This window comes from Podarcis bocagei, assembly GCF_964188305.1.
Source record: "Podarcis bocagei genome assembly, chromosome: 18".
Classification (NCBI taxonomy): domain Eukaryota; kingdom Metazoa; phylum Chordata; class Lepidosauria; order Squamata; family Lacertidae; genus Podarcis; species Podarcis bocagei.
Window position 1 is genome coordinate 11,067,750 of NC_138144.1, and position 17,995 is coordinate 11,085,744.

A 17,995-nucleotide genomic window follows, 5' to 3' on the forward strand; every position below is an offset into this window, starting at 1 on the left:
GGACTAGATGACCCTGGGTGGCCCCTTCCAGCTCTTCCATTCTATGATTGTAAGGCAGTTTCTGAGGCTCTTAGGAAAAGGCCTTATAGGAAAATGATCGGGGAGACGGGTTGTGTTTGTGGATTACTGATGTATAACTAAGGCTTTATGTAGACGGACTAAAAGTAACTCTTTGTGATATTTGGGGCAATGCTGCAGCAAAGTAAAAGTCTAGCAGGAATTTTAAAAAGAGCCGTCGATGGGAAATGAATAAGAAGAAAATAGAAAAAAATTAAGGACAAAATGCTGAAATATTTAAAGTTTTTGAAATCTAAATTGGAAATGGATGTAATATTGAGCAGCAAATAAAGGATGAAAAGTGGAACATCAATCTGGTGGGGAGGGAAGTCAGCTTATAAATGTGTATTATTTGATGTTCATTTGTTACAAATTTTGAAATGTAGTAAAAATTAATTGACAAACGGGGGGAATGATTGGGGAGGCCATCCTTGCCTTTCCCTCTCCCTCACACAAGCAACTCCCCCCCTTCTCTTCCTCTTTGCTGCCTCCTCTAATGAGTTTCCCAGGGAGGAAGCAGCTGATGAAACTGGGCAGCTCCTTACATAAGCTATTCCTGCCTGCGTTATTGAAGTTGAATCCTGACACGACAGAAGTGCTGTTTCTGGGGGACGGGTTGGGGAGTTGGGAATCCCTGGTCTTTCGTGGGGTAATGGTGCCCTTGAAAGACCAGGTGCGCAGCCTGGGGGTCATTTTGGACTCACTGCTGTCCATGGAGGCGCAGCTCAATTCTGTGTCCAGGGCAGCTGTCTACCAGCTCCATCTGAGACCCTCCCTGCCCACAGACTGTCTCATGCTCTGGTTTTCTCCTGCTTGGACTACTACAATGCGCTCTACATGGGGCTGCCTTGGAAGGTGACCCGGAAACTGCAATTAATCCAGAATGCGGCAGCTAGACTGGGGACTGGGAGCAGCTGCCGGGACCATATAACTCCGGTCCTAAAGGATCTTCACTGACTCCCAGTACGTTTCCGAGCACAATTCAAAGTGTTGGTACAGTGGTACCTCTGGTTGCGAACGGGATCCATTCCGGAGGCCCATTCGCAACATGAAAAGAGCGCAACTTGAAGCGCCATATTTGTGCAGGTGCGCGCCACGATTTGGCGCTTGTGCGCATGCGTGAAGCGCGTTCTAGCACTTCTGCGCATGTGCGAGCGGTGAAACCCGGAAGTAACCCTTTCCGGTACTTCCGGGTCGCTGCGGGATGTAACCTGAAAGAACGTAACATGAAGCAAATGTAACATGAGGTAACATGTACAGTGGTACCTCGGGTTACAGACGCTTCAGGTTACAGACTCTGCTAACCCAGAAATAGTACCTCGGGATAAGAACTTTGCTTCAGAATGAGAACAGAACTTGCATGGCTGTGGCGCAGCAACAGTGGGAGGCCCCATCAGCTGTAGTGGTACCTCAGGTTAAGAACAGTTTCAGATTAAGAATGGACCTCCAAAACGAATTAAGTTCTTAACCCGAGGTACCATTGTACTGAGCTTTAAAGACCTAAATGGTCAAAGACTGGAAAATGGTTATTGAATATATGGGGGGGGGGAGAATTGTGTACACTTGAAATCGTTGGCAGCATTAAGATAAATTCAGCAGTGTAAATAAATTTTGATATGTGTAATAATGAAATATTGAATGGTTTAGTTTATGTAAAATATGCAAGGATTTATGACATGCAAAATGAATCCTGGAAAGAGAAGAAGGGAAGTCACTGATATTTTAAGGATGTTTGAATGAGTATTCTAAATTGCAAAACAGAAAATGTATTAAAAATTATTTTAAAAAAGAAAGAAAGAAAAACCTAAACGGCCTCAGTCCTGTATGCTTGAAGGAGCATCTCTGCCCCCGTTGTCCAGCCTGGACGCTGAGGTCCAGCACTGAGGGCCTTCTGCCGTACAAATAATAAAAATTAACTATTAATACATTAGCTGTATGCCCTACAGAGCAACTGGAGATCTGGATCCCAGGTGAGAGCAAAGGCTTCCTCTCACTTTGGCCGACTCCTCCATTTAGAAGACAACAGGTGCCTCTCTGCTCCTTCGTCGCTCAACCTGGTTGCACGTTGCTCTCTCAGTGTTCCTTTGTTCATTCATTTATCTGTTTCATAAAACGTACACAACACTTGATTGTAAAAAGAAACAAAGGAAAGAAACCTTAAAGTTTAGATAAACCAATAAGGGGAAATGGAGAAGAGCGAAGAGCACATGAGGGAAGGTACTGCTGATCAACTCGGCTGTGACCTGAAGTGTCGCATGCGCTGCAACATTCAGTTGCAGCATCGACTGGATTGTGCTTAATGCCATTGTCAGCCTACATAATTGAACCTTAAACAAAAGTCTTCTAAGTGGATATATATATATACTAGAGCTGGGCCAACCGCCTGCAATGCAGGGATCTTTTGCCCAAGGTGGGGCTCGAACCCACAACCCTGAGATTAAGAGTCTCATGCTCTACCAACAAAGCTGCGTTAGCAACCACATTTTATTATCATATTTATTTATATCCCACCTTCTTCCCAGACAGGGGCTCAAGGTGTCTTACGGATAAAACAGAAGCAGCTAAAAACCTAGAGAGAGAGAAACAATAATTAAAAAGCCATTAAGTACTAATTAGAATTAAAACTGTGTGTGTGTGCTATTAAAACATACAGGTAATTAAAATGAAACTATCATGGCACCAGCCCCCTCATTAAAAACAGTCAGTTCCCAAAAGCCTGTTGGAACAAGAGGGTCTTCACCCGCCTGCGGAAGGAGAGCAAGGAGGGAGTCAGTCTGGCTTCCCCAGGGAGGGAGTTCCTAAGTTGCCTGGGAAGAGCCGCCACCGAGAAGGCCCTGTCTGAGAGGGTGGCCGGACTGGGAGAAGGGCCTCCCCACAAGATCTCAGAGCCTGGGCAGCTGCTTTCTCCAAGGTAGCATTTTTATTCCTGCTTTACCCTGGCAGGTGCCTTTTTGTAAAAAGCGGTTTGGTTCTCCCTGCAAAATTCAGAGGAGTGTGAATCTCGAAGGACAGCTGTGCTTCATTGGGCGCGTTGTTTCGGAAGGTGCAGATTGGCTAGATTCGGGTTCAAATGCAGACTGAATTGGATTTCCCCACTGTTCCTGGTCTGGCAGGAGACCCATCCTTGATTGATGGCTGTTGCTAAAGATTCCGACTGTACAGTTCTATGATTCTATTGGAAAATTTAATACTTAAACAAGCACTTTCCCCAATGTTTGATGTCTGGAGATGCTATTGGGGGAGAAGGGGGGTGGGCTTCCCTGCAGGAATGTTTCCAGAGTTCTCTTTTACCAAACTGAGGTCCCCGTGTGCATTTTTCTGGGCAATTTATTTTTTTAAATTACCTTTTGGCGCCCTGTGTGGGTGGTGACCTAAACAGCCGCTGTCGTGGGAACGGCGTCACTGCTTCCTCCCATCTACTTAAAATTAGTTCTGATTGGCTATATTTAGTCCCCAGCGCTCAATAAGACAGAACAGGACCTGAAAAGGATTTTTTAAAAAGCAGTGATTCGGAACCCACCGCCGGAAATGGAGCTGTTTGATTTGCAACAGATTTGTATATTTCAGATCATAGAATTGTAGAGCTGGGCTCATCTAGTCCAGCCCCCCCCCCCACGATGCGGGAATCGCAGCTAAGGGAGAGATGTTGTGTGCCAGCTGCCCTGTGGTGCTGTGTTTCTACTTGCGATGAGTTTCCCCCGCTTTGGGGATCATGGAAGAAGAAAAGTCACTCACTCCCTGCTGTGGTACAGCCCCTTCTTGTCACCCTAAGGCTGTACCAGGACACAACAGATGTTTGTTTGTTTGTTTGTTTGTTTGTTTGTTTGTTTGTTTGTGATACTCTTAATGTTTGCATAATTGTTTAGTTTTCTTTCTAGCTGCTTTGCTCATTTGCTGCCTTGGGTCAACTTTGGGAGGAAGGGCGAGAGAGAAGTTTAAAATAATAATTTTCAGGTTTTGCAAAGGCTCCATCACAAATGCTGCAAGAGGGGCTGTTAACTGCAAGTCAGGGAAAAAACACCCTTTATTCAAGGTTTATAATTGCTACATGTCAGGCCCTGAGTGCAGATCTCTGCAGGCAGGGCTAGAGGACTTCTGAGCATCTGAGACTAGATGGCGGCTGCAGAGATGTTCTGCTGAAAGAATCACAACAGATAAAGGAAAGCAATTTTCCACACAGGGCAGAGTTAAATGGCGGAACTCAATGCTGCAGGAAGCAGCGACAGCCAACTTAGATGGCTTTTAAGAAGGATTGCACTAATTCATGAAGGAGAGGGCTATCGATGGCTGCTAGCCGCAGTGGTGATGATCTGTCTCCAGCCAGTCTCTTCGCATGTTCCTATGGAACCTCCCAGTCCAGGGGCACTCTATCTGGCTCCCCAGGTTCTTTGGGGTATTTGGCCACTGCGAGAACAGGATTCTGGACTGGGTGGGCCATGGGCCTGATCCAACAGACCCTTATTACGTTATTTTAATGCTCTGACAAACGGTCCTGCCTCCCCCCACGAGCTTGAAAAGGCAAAATGCCACCCCACGCTTTCCATTTTCACTCAAAGTCCGGTTTTGGGGAAGGAAGTGCCTTTGCAAGAAGTCCATGTTAAATTGGGTAACCTGATTTTGCAGCACGTGATTGAAACCTGCAAAAAAACCCCAAAGGCCATCTGGAAGTTCCCTCATTATTAGGGCTGGGCAGGATCCGGTAACATAGTGATATATCAGCAGCTTAGGTAAAGGTAAAGGGACCCCTGACCATTAGGTCCAGTCGTGGGCGATTCTGGGGTTGCAGAGCTCATCTTGCTTTATTGGCCGAAGGAGCCGGCGTACAGTTTCCGGGTCATGTGGCCAGCAGGACTAAGCCGCTTCTGGCGAACCAGAGCGGCGAACGGAAACGCCGTTTACCTTCCCGCCAGAGCAGTACCTATTTATCTACTTGCACTTTGAGGTGCTTTTGAACTGCTAGGTTGGCAGGAGCAGGGACCGAGCAACGGGAACTCACCCTGTCGCGGGGATTCGAACTGCCGACCTTCTGATCGGCAAGTCCTAGACTCTGTGGTTTAACCCACAGCGCCATCCATGTCCCTATCAGCAGCTTAAATACCTCCGTATACTGAGAAAACACAGTGTCTGGAAAGCATCTCGGCTGCTTCTTCCTCCCTATCTCAAATTGTCTGAAACTGGCATCTCGATCTGAACGCCATACCGGTTTCAGAGAATTTGTCAATATATCAACCCAGCTCTACCATGTGTGTAAAATCATACATTTTTATTTTCTTTACCCTACAAAGCTGCCTCCATCTGCCCCGAATTGCAATGGGCCGGAAAAAGATCCAGATTAGTCGGATTTTGGACCAAAGGAACCGGCAGGTAAGCACTTTTTTAAAAACAAAAGCGAAAACCAGTTACAAAGAGGGCTGTGGAGACTGGACCACGGAGAGGAAGCCTCAGGCGCAAGGTCTGAATGTGGACCCCCAAAGCTCTCTGCCCGGCCCTCGTGAATCTCCTTAGGCCACACCTCCTCCCATGGCCACACCCCCTCTCCCAGCAAGGCTTCTTCAGCTGCAGCTCCTGCATTGTGTGGGGTTGGGATGGATGACCCCTGGGTGCCCCGTCCGACTCTGCGGTTCCGCCACTCTCTCCTTCCAGGTCACCTTCACCAAGAGGAAGTTTGGGCTCATGAAGAAGGCGTATGAGCTCAGCGTCCTGTGCGACTGCGAGATCGCCCTCATCATCTTCAACAGCGCCAACCGGCTCTTCCAGTACGCCAGCACAGACATGGACAAAGTGCTTCTCAAATACACAGAGTATAGTGAGCCCCATGAAAGCCGGACCAACGCCGACATCCTGGAGGTAAAATGCATGTTCACCTATTCGCTTTTCATGGAATCCTAGAATTGCAGAGCTGCAAGGGGCCCCCAAGGGTCATCTAGTCCAACCCCCTGCTACGCAGGAATTTGAAAGTTGTTCTAAATGTTTTTCTGCTGTTGTGTTTTAATGCTATAGCCCACCGTACGTGCTGTGTTCACTAGCACCATCCACTTCAATGCACCCTTCCCCCAAAAGATATGCATTTTTGCAAACCTCGGTTGGGGTTGGGGTTTTGTACCATTCCGGAAAGGCCAAATTTGGTATGTTTTGGCTTTAAATGCAAACTGAACCGCTCACATTCCCTAGACTTAATAGAGAAAACAAACTGAGATATTGGAACGTTGCCCAAAAGCGACGTTCTGGGCACCTTTTCACTTTATATCTCTTTGCATTTAATATATTATGTTCTAACCTTGGAGGTCTGTTGGACGGGTCCCTTCATATTTACTTAAGTGTCCATTGATTAAAGCACTGCAAAAATCAAATAACAGCAATATCATGCATGCCATTCTATCGAGATACTTTTCCTGTTCTTGCTGACTTATCCTTCTTTCACATTTGTGTGATGTGAACATCGTTTGCAATTGGGGTCAGTATTATTTATGGGGAGGGTTGGGCGTTTCTAGGGGGGGGGCGGTGGGATTGTTGCTGATTATTTGCCCCCCAACCCCAAACCTCCTGCTCTGTCGCCTGCACTCCGTAGACCCTGAAAAGAAAGGGGTTGGGCATTGAAGGTCCCGACCTGGACCTGGAAGAAGCTCTGGAGCCAGCGAGGAAACTGAGGCGACTCGGCGAGGGCGTGGACCTCACTCTGGCCCAACCCAAGCTCTGTGTGAGTAACAGCTTTTAGGGAGAGAACGGGCACAGGATTCAGACCATTGATATTGCCGACACTATCAGCTGCCTTCTGGGTTTCAGGCAACAGGCAATTCCATCTCTGCCTGGAAATTTAAAAGCATTTCTGAACCACTACATGCTTTAAATACTAGGTGCTAAGTTATACTCAGAGTAGAGCCCTTGAAATCAATAGACTTCTGTTCATCATTTGCTTCATTTTACTCTATTCCCCATCATGCATAAACCACTTGATTGTAAAGACAAATGCTAAGCGGTTTACAAAAGCAAAGCGAAACATTAAAATGACCCCAAGCAAGAGGCTTTTAAACTCAGGGTCAAAAAAAGAGGTCGGGATGGACCAATATATATATGGACTGGAGTGAGTGGCTTTCCTTCTTTAAGTCTTCAAAGTTCTTAACCTGGCTCAAGGTTGTCCTCTGAACCAGCCAGATGTTTAACTGAGAATCAATCACAGCCAGTGCATTATTTGAAAAATAAGACTTCAGCGCCACCTGGGCCCAAAATGGCAAGTAGACTTTCTGTTTTGGCAACTGCAGCCTTGGTCTGAAGAGTCATTTGGCACCTAGCTTATATATCTGAGTTTCTAACAGTGCATGCAACAGTAGTTATGGGTTTGTAAAAGCTGGACAATGCCTGGCTCCTTAAACCCAGAGCGCAGACTCCCTTGGCCTCCAGAGCTGGCTGGTTGCAGGTGGGAGAACACCCCATCCGCCTATTCCCCGGGTTCCGAGTTCAAGAGGCAGCCACAATTCTCAGCACCACACCTTTCCTTGGCTAAAGCTCTTCGTTGCTCCATCTTCCTTTCAGTCTGCACCTTCCCTCTCCAGCCTGGAAGGGGGGTCGATGAGGACTCCCCCCTCTGGGAGCGAAGGTGGGGCGGCCGGCCCCCGGGAGTCCCCTCACCACCAGAGCCACCTGCCAGCCCTCCCCAAGCACGCCACCCCTCCAGTGCGGTCTCCAACGCCCCTGGGAGCAGGTATGTTGCGACCGCAGCAAGAGACCTTCATGGGCTGGGATTGGGGTCTGGGGTGGATGCTTCCGAAACTCACCTGGGTGCACCAGGACCTGGGTTCGAATTGTCACCCAACCATGAATCTCACGGGTTGGTTGTTTGTTGTTGGGATTGAAGAGAACCGCCTTCAGCTCCGTGGGGGGAAAAGGGGGGATATAAATGCAATAAATCGACAAACAAATATTTCTAAATGTTTTAAATAGCTGTTCAACTGTTTTCACTCATGGTCTTGCTGTTTTTGTTTTGCACACTGCTTCAAGTTGCTGGGTTTTTAAATTTTTATTTTATTCTGTGAACTGCCCTGAGGATCTTTTGATGAAGGGCAACATGTTGTTGTTGTTTCTGGTTATTTAAAATCAAGCAGCATATAAATTCCATGAGATAAAAAAAGAATGTAGATCATGTGCTATGATGATGATGATGATGATGATGATGATGATGATGATGATGATGATTTTAGCTAATTTTAATTATTTCCCCCCAATATTTTAAGTTGTTGTTCTTCCTGGTCTTTTCTTATTCTTTTTGTAAACTGTTCATTTAGAAATAAATTTTAAAAAGTTGTCCACTAGCACCTTAGAGACCAACTAAATTTGTTCTGGATATAAGCTTCCGTGTGCATGCACACTTCTTTAAATACACATGCTCATTTAGAGTTCCTTTCCACAACCAAGCGGTATATGAGTTTTTGGACAGCCCCTCACCTGTCTGCTTTTCTGCCCCTGCAGGGATGGGCTACCCTCTCTTCTCCCACGGCAACCTGGGTCGGGCGTTGTCCAGCAAGCCCCCTCCTCCGCTTTACCTGGGGGCTGACCCCCGCCGAGGGGAAGGACCCCTGTCTGCTGGCAGGAGCCAGGTGGTGTCGGCCGTGAGTAGATCGTGGCTCATGAAGCCCCCGTCTCCTGGGTGGGGCGCTTTCGGGGGGTGCCAAGGCTGGGCATCTGCCTGCAGTGGGGTGGGGGAGAGGCAAGATAAGAATAATAGAATCGTAGACTTGGGAGGGACCCCGAGGGTCATCTAGTCCAACCCCCTGCAAGGCAGGAGTCTCAGCTAAAACATCCAGGAAAGATGGCCACCCAACCTCTGCTGAAAATCCCCAAGCAGAGCCCACAACCTCCCAAGTGTGCGTTGCGCTGTTCAACAGCTCTTACTAAACAATTAAACCCCCGTGTTGCAAACAATTATCAGTAATATCCAAGGCAACACGATGACCAAGTACAACAATGCAATATCAATATAAACTATTTATATAATCTACACAGAATATTGAAGAATATGAAAAACCAATTAAACAGAAATCTTATAAATCTCTGGAAGTCACAAAATGTGTACTCTTGATAGATTTTCTTGAAAACGTAGAACCAAATAAACATACGTCTTATAAGTCTCTGAAAGAAGCAGTGGGTCAGATTCTTATCTGATGAAAACAAGCCGTAAAGCTTTGTTTTAGGACGTCCAACGCTGCCAAAGTGGTCCGCATACAGACGTGGTGAACAGTGATTCCGGATAGACCCACTCTTTCGTAGAATTCTTCTTCAGAAGGATACAGAAATGCTTCATAAACCCATCAATATGGTGAATGGCATTGTATAACAACAATATCTGTGGAACAGTGGTCATAAAGTTATGTAACCACTGAATCTCCTCTCATGTAACTTGCAGCCATGGGTTCGAGTCCTCCCCTCCAGAGCAGGAGAAAACAAGCTGGCTCCTTCTTCTTAGTCTCCTCTTTCCCAGGCTAAACACCCCCAGCTCCTTCAACTGTTCCTCATCAGGCGTGGTTTTGCCCCTTGATCATCTTGGCTGCCCTCCTCTGCATACCTTCTGGCTGGTCAGCGTCCTTCTTAAACTGACCTGGCCAGAACTGGACACAGGACTCCAGGTGGGGTCTGACCAAGGCAGAAGAGAGCAGGACTGTTACTTCCCTTGATCTGGTCACTGGACTTCTGTGGATGCCTCACCCTTTGGACATGCGCAAACTCTTACATTTGTTCCTATTGATAAGCAAGGGGGCCACCACCTAATGAGTGCAGCCATTCGACATTTTCCACCTAGCCTCGCATTGTGTACACTAAGCTGCCCGTCCTCATGATTCCATGCTGCACGGGGTCAGACTAGATGACCCTCGGGTCCCTTCCAGCTCTACGGCTCTACAACTGATTTAATCTGAACCTAGGAAATGGTGTGCCTGGCAGTGGCGTAGCGTGGGGGGTGCCAGGGGTGCCGACCGCACCGGGCGCAACATCTGGGGGGGCGCGAGTCCAGAGGGAAGGGACAAGTTCCTTCCTCCACTGGGCTCCCCGCCGCCACCGCCAGCCTTGCGCCCTAGCGCGCGCGCCCCCCGCCGCCGCTGTGGCTGCGCTCCGCTCACTGCTCGCAGGAGGAGCAGCCGCTGCAGCAGCGCCGACGCCGCCACCGACGCCTGGCCGGGCACGGGCAGCCTCTGCACCCTGCCGCCGCCGCCATCCCCTCGGCCCAGCCACAGGCGGTGGCTGCTTCTGCCTCCATCCTCCTCCGGGCAAGCAGCGTTGTTTGCGCGGCAGCGCCAGCGCCAACTCGCAGGTTAGGGGTTGGGGGGGCGCAAATTACTTGCCTTGCCCCGGGTTAGGGGGCGCAAATTACTTGCGTTGCCCCGGGTGCTGACAACTCACGCTACGCCGCTGGTGCCTGGTGTTTCAGGCAGCGGATGTTCCCAGCCCTGCCTGGAAGGGCAGGCTCCACCCCACTGCTCTATGGTCCTTTTCCCCGTGGGGGACTTTGGTCTAACATTTCAGTGGTGCTCTGTGAGAGGCCCTGCAGTCCCTGCTCCAACTTTGACTGGCGTGACCACTGAGTGGCACACTCCTGTGACCCTGGATTATCTCCCCGCACAGCGTTCCTTGTACCCTGGACTTCAGAGCACCAGTCCCGCCTTGTCTGCAGGAAGCACCTGTCTCCCAGGGCACGGGCTCCCCGGCTACTACCCCCTCTCCTCTAGCCACCCAGGTATGCTTTTGGTCAGCCAATCAGGCGTCATCTTGCTGTGGGCACTAAGGTGGGAACTGTGGAACTCCTGTCCTCAGGCCCAGACCTGTCCCCTAGTGAGCTTCTGGGAACTGTAGTTTGCCACCTCCTTCCTGAGCCCTGTTGGGGTGCAGTAAGCCTCCTTAAATCTCTCACCCAGCTAGCTCAGTATTGCTGACACAGACTGGCAGCGTCACTCTGGGGTTTCAGATCTCCCCAGCCTCACCTGAAGAGACTGCCGGAAACAGAACTCAGGACTGTGTGCAAAGCCCCTGAACTGCAACTCTTCCCTTAAAAGTTCCCAGTGTGACCCATGTTCTAAATCATGGGTAGGCAAACTAAGGCCCGGGGGCCGGATCTGGCCCAATCGCCTTCTCAATCCGGCCCATGGACAGTCCAGGAATCTGTGTGTTTTTACATGAGTAGAAGATGTCCTTTTATTTAAAATGCATCTCTGGGTTATTTGTGGGGCAAAGGAATTCATTCTTTTTTTTCCCCCCTTTCCAAAATATAGTCCGGCCCCCCACAAGGTCTGAGGGACGGTGTACGGGCGCCCTGCTGAAAAAGGTTGCTGACCCCTGTTCTAAATAGAGACTGGAACAGAGGGAGAGGGAGAGAGAGGATGGAAGGAAGGAAGGAAGGAAGGAAGGAAGGAAGGAAGGAAGGAAGGAAGGAAGGAAGGGAGGAAGATTCAGAGCCAATTTGGAGAAAGGGGTTGGCCTGTAATTGTGGATATAATGGAGAAAACTCTATTCCAGAAGTTTTTCACGTGGGGGAATCCCCACCAAACATGAATAAATGAACTCAACTTTCCTCAGCCCTCCCAACATAATAGGGAAAGGGAGGGATTAATTTTTGCCAGCCTGACTGCTAATGACCAAAATCATTAGCCACTCAATATTCTCCATGGAGGGGCTACGTTATGTAATACATTTGAATGTTGAATTTGTTAAGTGTATGTCTAGAGTCAATGGATAAAACAAACACCATTTGATGTTCTGCTGGATGCATGTTTAATGGTTATTGGATTTGCATTTGTTTAAAAACCAGTAACAGACCCTCCAAGTGTCCCTGTTTTCCAGGGACGGTCCTGGATTTACAGAAGCCATCCCGGTTTCTGATTTGATCCTGGAATGTCCCACTTTTCCTTAGGGCATCCCTATTTCCAATGGCAAAATGTTGGAGGCAATGGTAGGATGTCCCTGTTTTCCTCAGAGAAATGTTGGTGGGCATGGAATAGGGCACCTGTATTTTCATCAGATAAATGTTGGAGAATGTCCCTATTTTAATTGGATAAATGTTGGGGTGTATGCAATAAAAATTGGGTGTTTTTTAAAAAAGAAAAAGATTTCAGAGCAGATAATAGGAAGAGCCTTATTCACACATTTCATAGTTAAACTGTGGAACTCCCTGCCACAGGAGGCAGTGATGGGCACCAAGCTGGATGGCTTTAAAAGAGGATTGGACAGATTCATGGATGGGGAGAGAGCTAGGTAAAGGTAAAGGGACCCCTGACCATTAGGTCCAGTTGTGACCGACTCTGGGGTTGCGGCACTCATCTTGCTTCATTGGCCGAGGGAGCCGGCGTCCAGCTTCCGGGTCATGTGGCCAGCATGACTAAGCCGCTTCTGGCGAACCAGAGCAGGGCACGGAAACGCCGTTTACCTTCCCGCCAGAGCGGTACCTATTGATCTACTTGCACTTTGACGTGCTTTCAAACTGCTAGGTTGGCATGAGCAGGGACCGAGCAACGGGAGCTCACCCCATCGCGGGGATTCGAACCGCTGACCTTCCGATCGGCAAGTCCTAGGCTCTGTGGTTTAACCCACAGCGCCACCCGTGTCCCAGGGGAGAGAGCTACTGAGAGCTAATAGCCACAATGGCAATGCTCTACCCCCACGGCAGTGATGCTTCCAAACCCCAGTTGCTGGAAACCTCAAAGGAGAATGCTCTGGTGCTCAAACCCCGGTTGTGAGTTTTCCTTTGGAGGCTCTGGCTGGCTGCTGGGAGGACAGGGTGCTGGGCAACTTCTGGTTGAAATTGAATTGAAATACTTTATTGTCACTTGTACAACTTGTATACAGTGAGACTACAGAGCACCCCCCACTCAGCTCTCTTAGTCTTAATTCCCCTCGTTTACTGACGCACACCCACCAAACCCCAAAGTCACCTGCCCTGTTGTGATCTTTTCATTCAGCAGCCTAACAGCCCAGGATAGAAGCTGTTCTTTACCCTGTTGGTGCGACTAATCCTGCTTCTATATCTTCTGCCCGAGGGCAGGAGATCAAGAAAGTGCCGGCCAGGGTGTGAATCATCCCTGAGAATTTCCCTCACTCTCCTGAGGCAACGTTCTTCTGCAATGTCATCCAACAGATTCACGGGACAGCCCATAATATCTTGTGCTGTATTCACCACCCTCTGTAGGCACTTCCTATCAGTTGATGTCAAACCAGCGTACCACACCATGATGCAGTAGGAAAGGACACTTACTATTGGGGACTGGTAGAAGGAGATCATCAAATGTTGATTGACATCGTTCTGGTGGTCTTAAGGAGAGAAAGGCAGGGGTGCGCAGCAGCAGCAGCCCACAGCCCGAAATATTACCCCCTCCGCTAGCCCACAGGAGGTTTCATGTCCCAGCTGAGATCACGGTTGCTTCCCTGCCGGTCTCCAGAGACCCTCAAATCCTGACGGTCTTCTTCTTTCCCCAACATCTGTCCTGCAGAGTTTGCCCCTAGCGATGGACCTTCTTCGCACGCCTTCGGCCTGCAGGCGAACGCAGTGTCCACTTGGCCACACCGAGAGATGTCCGTTGCCTCCCACCCAGCGCTGGGGTAAGAGAGAACTGGGGACGGGGGGGGGTGTGTGTGTGTGTCCTCAGCCTTGGAGAAAGGGCCTAGGCAGCGACCTACAACCTCCAAATACGCCTGGAAGTGCAAGTGTGTGTAACAGAGATACCCATATAAGCCGTGGGGTTATAGCCTGCTGAAGAGTCATTTACTTCATTCATTTATTGAAGATATTTATACATACTGCTACTCATAACAAGAAATCAGAATGCCGCCTACGGCTGCGTGTTTTCAAATTTCCTTTTTGTGTAACATATATAAAGCAGAGAGACCGATGACAACAGCAAACAAAAATCAAAAGGGTGAAAGCAAAACTGTAAAATAGGCACGCAGGATGAGCACTGTTGAGTGTGGATTATAGTAGCACTGTCTGAGTAAAGGATATTAGTGTTGACTGATCCTAGAATTATTGAGTTGGAAGGGACCCCCAGGGGCCATCTAATCCAACCCCACTATGCAGCAGAGTCCCATATTTGACAGGCTCGCGGCAAACATTATCTTGAGAAATGATGTGTATGTCAGAAAGGAAAGCCCAGCCATGTGAAAGGAGGTTCTAGCCATGTTGAAATCTCAAATTGCGCCTCGTGTTCTCCATTCTAGCCATTTCCCAGAGTGAGTGGCGCCAAGTGTCCAGCATAAGATTTGGGGCTGTCTTCCATTGAGCTGCAATAGCTATTTGTTCCACCAAAATAATAGACAAGACCAGTCCTTTTCTCTCTCCCCTCCAATAGATTTGATTAAAGTTTGGAAAATATATATGCAAAGCTTAATATTAAACATCTGATATCTTTTTATCGAAGGTCAAAGAAAGTAATGTAAATAAAAACACAAACTCAAAGGAAAGGGGGCAGGAAAAGAGAGAGTTTTGGGGGGAGATGACTCTGCAATTCAGTGAGAAATTTAGGAATACCCCTGGACCAACGGAATGTGGAAGTCTACCACAGGTAAAGTTCTCAAAACGCCTCTGTGAGCCTGGATAGCTCATTTGCTTAGACCATGTTGCTGATAACACCAAGGTTGCAGGTTCAATATCCGTAAGGGACAGCTGCACATTCCTGCATTGCAGGGGGTTGGGCTAGATGACCCTCAGGGTCCCTTCCAACTCTACAATTCTGATTCTATGATCTCAAGCATGCAAAAAACCAACCTCTCCGTTCCCTGTCAGTCAGACAGGAGTGCCCTCTTGGGCGAGGCTTTGCTGCCACCTGGTGGCACTTTTGTTCAACGATGCCTTTGAGGATGCCTGTTTCTGCATCCTCATTTTCTAAGCTGCCAGGAGGCACAAATCAGAGAGTCAGTTCTCAGCAACATCCCTTGAGATTTATGTGTGTCTTTGGAGCTATTTGCGCGTTTGAGGATGGGAGCTGAAGTTGCAGGCTTGGGGGGGGGCAGCACCCAGAAGGTTCCATCCAGCCAAGTTTCACTCTGAGTACCCTCCCTGAAATGAGCGGGCCAAAGCTATTCATCTCTGCCCATGTGCTCTGATTAGAACCAAGAATGGAAACCAACCCTTCGCTGCCAGGCCAAGTTGTCAGTGACCATTAGCCACAAAAGCTGCAGGGGAGCCTCCAGGTGCAAGAGCAGTCTACCCCAGAACATACAATTCTTAGGGACCAGCAATCCAGAAAGCCAACAGAAGAAGTTCTTGGAAAACAGTTCTTTAAATCTGGAGATGATACAAGGTGTTTTGCTTGCCTTCCAAATAAGAATGTTGGGAACCACTATCGTTTCCCCCTCTCTTTTCTTGTATTCCCTGCAGAGCAATGGGTCGAATCGGCGATCAGCCTGCGCTCGTCTCTGGCTCGCCTCCCCTGCGCCCGCCCATCAGTGTCAAGTCCGAACGGGCTTCCCCGACGGCCCCATGTGCCTCGACTGGCCCCCAGGCCTCTCAGTGCGCCCGCCCTTCGCTCGCTGATGTCCCCATGGACCTACACTCCCGAGACGACTACGTCAAGGCTTACCATTACTCTCTCCTCCTCTCCCGCCCTCTGGCAGACGAGCAGAGGCACCCCGGCGTCCCCACACGTCGCCCACAACCTGCCATAGATGAGTGGCAGAGATAGTGGCATGCTCAGCGTGTTCACATGTACGGATGGAGCCAGGGAGGGAGCATCTGCCTGAATGTGGTTGTGTGAATGTGCGAGAGCAGACTTGCTGTGGCCTTGAGCGTTCACAGGGAGTTTTCTCCAAGGATTTGGGGGAGCAAATTATCCCAAATTTGGGGGAGCAGGCTAGTTTCTCACATGCACAAAATGAAGACAGTGCCAGTGGGTTGTTTAGCCAATGATATTCTACACAGAGTAGACCCATTGGCATTAATACAAATAAGTAATTCATGTCATTTAATTGCAAGGGGTTTCAGCCAATATTCGTCTTCCTCAGAACAGATCCTCTGAAATGAATCAATATGCATAGCTGTAAACGTTTCCCTTTTTTAAAGGGAAATCCCCTTATTCCGAATAGGATTCCTCGCAAGAAAAGGGAAAAGTTGACAGCTATGTGATATGGCTCACTTTGTTCTATTAATTGCAGGGGTCGACTCTGAGTAGGAAGTCCTTGGATGAAACCCAGTGGATTTACTCTGAGTAGCGGACATTTTGCCTCTTATCTCAGCTCCGGCAAACGTTAGTAATGTGCTCCCAATTTTAAAATGAAAGCTGGGGATTTGGAGGTTACAGCTGATGGGGGGACTTCACTTCCCCTCCTTGCCCACCCCTTGTGGGCACCCATAGGTGGGGCAATCTGGGAAAGCAACTGAAAGAAAATATGGGATTGTTGTTTCCCCACTGCCTGTTTCATCTAAATCTCCAGAGATTTGGGAGGAAAGCCTCCCTCAAAAAAGAAAAAAAGGGGGGGATTGACAGCAGATTTCAGGATTTATAAAAGCAAATTATTTCACCCCGTTGTGTATTACTTGCGGAATTACTGGCAGCAAGCTCTGGCGAGGTCCCCGGCTTAGAAAAATGGTTGAGCGGAAATCCACAAAGGAGAAGGACTATCACTGGCAGCTAAATGGAACCTCACTGTGCAAGGGCAGTATACCTCAGAATACAATGGAGGATGCCTTTGGTAAGTTTTCTTGTTTTTGAGATAAGAGGGAGAAGGCCAGGGAGCCAGGAGGGGAATCCTCGAACCAGGGCCAGTTTGCAACACGGCGAAGAGATTGCACCCATCCCAAAAGTAAATAAATAAATGACTGAACATGTAAATCTTGAACATTGCAGGTGTGTCCTGCATTGGAGTCCGTGGATGTAGTAAATAAACAAATAAATGTATTGTGCTGTGGGGAGAAACACAGGATAACCCCCACCCCACATAATCACATGATGCAGCATGCAAACACTATTTGGATGGCAATTCCAGTCAACTTTGGGGGTGGGCAGACCCCTCAAATATTTTACTGGGGGGTGTTGAAGGGACCTCGGCCCCTAGGAGTTGGCTCCTGTGCACAGAAGACAAAATCAGAATTGACTATTACCTTAACAGAACCAGGTAAAAAGTAGCAAAATGAGTTTCAACAGGGATAAATGTAAGGTTCTTCACTTAGGCTGGAAAAAACCAGATGCACAATATAAAATGGGGGACAGGTGGCTTGCAAGTCGTATAAGGGAAAAGGATCGAGGGGTCTTGGTGGACCACCACCTTAACATGAGCGAACAGTATGATGCAGCAGCAAAAAAAGCTAACGCCATTCTAGGCTGCATCCACAGAAGTCTAGCGTCCAGGTCAAGGGAAATCATAGTCCCACTCTGTTCTGCCTCGGTCAGGCCACACCTGGAATCCTGTGTCCAGTTCTGGGCACCACAATTAAGGAAGGATGTTGACAAGCTGGAAGGTGGGCAGAGGAGGGAGACCAAGATGATCAAGGGACTGGAAACCAAACCTGCATTCAAAGGAAGCGATCAACACCAAAAATGCATTTATTGAATATCTTGTTGTAAACCTCTTTGAGGTTTATTTAAAACAATAAAGAGGTTTGTAAATGTTATGAAATCAATTCCACCCCCTAAGGAAAAAAAATGGCTAGAAGGGGAATGTTTTGGGGGGGAAATAAACCTCGGGTGCACGCCTGGAGAAATGACAAAGAGGAGAGGGAATTTGACCAGCCAATTGCCTTGAATAATAGCAGGGCATCTCCTGTTTTCTAGAGAGGGTTTGCTGATTACCATGCTATCATTAGCATATATGCAAATTGGGCCATTCCTAGACTGCACAATTCTTGGCTGGGGGTTGTTTGCGTGAAGTCTGGGTTTGCTATGGCAACCGGCGGGTTTTGAATAGAACCAAAGAGAGAGGTTCACAGTCAAGGTAGTGTGTGTGTGTGTGTGTGTGTGTGTGTGTGTGTGTGTGT

General features: G+C 48.4%; 1 protein-coding gene across 3 annotated transcripts in view; it reads left to right on the forward strand.

Annotated features, from left to right (window-relative positions):
- MEF2B (myocyte enhancer factor 2B) overlaps nucleotides 1-16,853 on the forward strand; it is a 29,508-nt gene extending 12,655 nt beyond the window's left edge. For 2 of the 3 annotated variants that reach the window (XM_081177926.1, XM_081177927.1), the window contains exons 2-9: nucleotides 5,343-5,421; nucleotides 5,701-5,904; nucleotides 6,626-6,754; nucleotides 7,588-7,756; nucleotides 8,521-8,660; nucleotides 10,666-10,777; nucleotides 13,521-13,629; nucleotides 15,404-16,853. In XM_081177926.1, the coding sequence (XP_081034052.1) occupies nucleotides 5,368-5,421; nucleotides 5,701-5,904; nucleotides 6,626-6,754; nucleotides 7,588-7,756; nucleotides 8,521-8,660; nucleotides 10,666-10,777; nucleotides 13,521-13,629; nucleotides 15,404-15,707 (1,221 nt within the window). In that variant the 5' untranslated portion in view covers nucleotides 5,343-5,367 and the 3' untranslated portion in view covers nucleotides 15,708-16,853. The remainder of the gene's footprint in view (nucleotides 1-5,342; nucleotides 5,422-5,700; nucleotides 5,905-6,625; nucleotides 6,755-7,587; nucleotides 7,757-8,520; nucleotides 8,661-10,665; nucleotides 10,778-13,520; nucleotides 13,630-15,403) is intronic. The other variant, XM_081177928.1, reaches the window with a different exon arrangement.
- Nucleotides 16,854-17,995: the final 1,142 nt, after the last annotated feature.